At 38.0% G+C, this 2,736-nt stretch overlaps 1 protein-coding gene across 2 annotated transcripts in view; it reads right to left on the reverse strand.

Moving 5' to 3' along the window:
* Positions 1 to 2,736, reverse strand: part of LOC106872647 (integrin beta-3) — an 82,904-nt gene that overhangs the window by 43,360 nt on the left and 36,808 nt on the right. For both annotated transcript variants that reach the window (XM_014919709.2, XM_014919708.2), the window contains one exon: positions 1,259 to 1,340. In XM_014919709.2, coding sequence (XP_014775195.1) covers positions 1,259 to 1,340 — 82 coding nt within the window. The remainder of the gene's footprint in view (positions 1 to 1,258; positions 1,341 to 2,736) is intronic.

Below are 2,736 nucleotides of genomic sequence, written 5' to 3' on the forward strand. Positions count from 1 at the left end.
TCGGATCAACTGGAACCCTCGACGTCGTAAGCGACGGAGTGCCAACAAGTAAGAGTGTTAGCGATCATATGACGGGTAACGTTGGAAATGTATATTTGCCACCATGGGCATACTGCACGCACACCACTCACACACACTCACATACACACACACACTCACACACACGCGCGCACACACACACACACACACACACACACCACAGATATTAGCTAAAGTTATGTAAGCCTATTGCTTTTATACTTCCTCCTACCAACTGTTTGTCAAGTTTATCTTCCTTCAACTGCATTTAGGTCTGTATAGGTCTGTGTGTATATGTATATGTACCACGGAAGGAGCGTGTGTGTGTATGTGTGTGTGTGTGTAAGCATGTGTCATATATCCAGCGTCAATAGACGATGTAGCTTTTATCATCTTTTCCGTCTCTTTCAGTGTTTCTCTATCGATTTTAATTTAACTCTCTTTCTTTTTCCTTTCTCTTTCTCTCCTTTGTTTTCTCTCTCTTTCCCTCTCCCTTTCTCCTTATATATATATATATATATATATATATATATATATCTTTTAGTCTCTGCTCTTCACGATGTAAAACGTAATTAAAGAAAGCAACCAGCCAACCAGCATTTATATCGGTTATTATTACATAAAGATTATTTTCATTTTGCAGTCGTTCAGAAAAGTCAAGACTGATATTTGATTTTGTAATTATGTGCATTTACGTAAAGTTAGATGTCACCGAATCCTCAACTTTTACAGAGTTCATCTCACTCCAAGCTACTGAATACAGTCGGAAACTTCTGACCCAAGGATTAGGTGAAATGTAACAGCATTGTTCAGTGGTTAAAGAGTCGGGCTCACAATCATTAGGTAGAGAATTCGATTCCCGGATCGGGTTGTATGTTGTGTTCTTGAGCAAGACTCTTTATTTCACGTTGTTCCAGTTCATTTAGCTGTAGAAATGAATTGCAACGTCACTGGTGCCAAGATGTATCGGCTTTTGCCTTCCCCTCGGATAACAACGGTGGCGTGGAGAGGGGAGGCTAGTATGCATTGGCGACTGCTAGTCGTCCATAAACCACCTTGCCCAGACTTGTGCCTCGAAAGGGAACTTTCTAGGTGTACCCGTGGTCATTCATGATCGAAGAGGGTCTTTATTTATATAACAGCATTGTTGAATATACATCAGCATGAAGTTGACTATAATTAGGAAGAAGTATATATTATCAATAAACTATAAAATATATAAGCAGTCTTTTCACTTTACCTAGAACCAACTTCATAAATAATTTCTGTGGTTTTAATTGTACAGCTTGTAATTTATCGCTATACGCCCGAAGATCTTCATCCTGGAAACAGACAAAAGATCGCGAACTTTTAGATATTTATTTTAGATATATTTACCAAGGCATTAAAGACGAAATTTTTTTTATTTTGTTCTCTTCTAAATCAGAGCAACATTACTTAATCCTAAAAATGTTATTCAGCTTCCAATGTAATTCATTTTCTAAGTTGTATTTTTATTTCAGCTACGCGTAGTGAAAACAACATTTTGCTATTTTTTCCTGGCTTACATCTTTGAATGTGTCACACTAAAACATGTTTTTACAGTCCAGCTAGAAACATTGATTTATTTTAATAATACTAATACCACAAAGTAATGAAAACCATATTTGTTTGGCTTTTTTTTTAATCTAATAGGAATAGACCAAATTTAAAATACTTTTTAATTATTTCTATTCTGAATTTGAATCGTACATAAATGTCAGGATTTTTATTCTTTTACTTGGTTTAGTCATTTGACTGCACCCATGCTGGAGCATCACCTTGAAAGGTTTTAGTTGAACAAATCGGCCCTACGACTTATTTAAAGCCTAGTACTCATTCTATCGTTCCTTTTGCCGAACTGCTTAATTATAGGGACGAAAACGCACCAGCACCGGTTATCAAGCAGCGTTGGGGGAACAAACACAGACACAAAAGCGCGCACACACACACACACACACACATATATATATATATATATATATATATATATATATATATATATATATATATATCTGACGGGGTTCTTTCAGTTTACGCCTACCAAATCCACTCACAAGGCTTTGGTTGGCCCGAGCCTATAGTAGAAGACACTTGCTCAAGGTGTCATAAAGTGGAACTGAACCCAGAACCATGTGGTTGGGAAGCAAGCGTCTTACAACACACCCACGCCTGTGTCTATCCTAGTTTTATATCCCCAATTACATATCTTACGATTCTCTTTCTCTATGATTTTTAACCCTTAAGCTTTTGATAACAATGGTCTTCTTTTGATGAGACACGAGCCTCATATTTTTAGTTGAAATAGGGAAGTGCAGCGTTTGTGCCTTTCTCAAGGTCATTGGTGGCATAAGTTAAGTGAAATGGCTTCAAACTGGGATTTATACTGCGTCAAGGCCACGGCTTGCCGGAAAGTTACATCTTGCTCCACGATACTGACTGTTTTCTCGCGAAATAGTATTTTTAATTTTGTTACAAATAATGGAGGAAGCTGAGTATGATGTATGATGTATAAACATAAGCGCATAGGCGCAGGAGTGGCTGTTTGGTAAGTAGCTTGCTTACCAGCCACATGGTTCTGGGTTCAGTCCTACTGCGTGGCACCTTGGGCAAGTGTCTTCTATTATAGCCTCGGGCCGACCAAAGCCTTGTGAGTGGATTTGGTAGACGAAAACTGAAAGAAGCCCGTCGTATATATAT

Source organism: Octopus bimaculoides, chromosome 8, assembly GCF_001194135.2.
Source record: "Octopus bimaculoides isolate UCB-OBI-ISO-001 chromosome 8, ASM119413v2, whole genome shotgun sequence".
Lineage (NCBI taxonomy): Eukaryota > Metazoa > Mollusca > Cephalopoda > Octopoda > Octopodidae > Octopus > Octopus bimaculoides.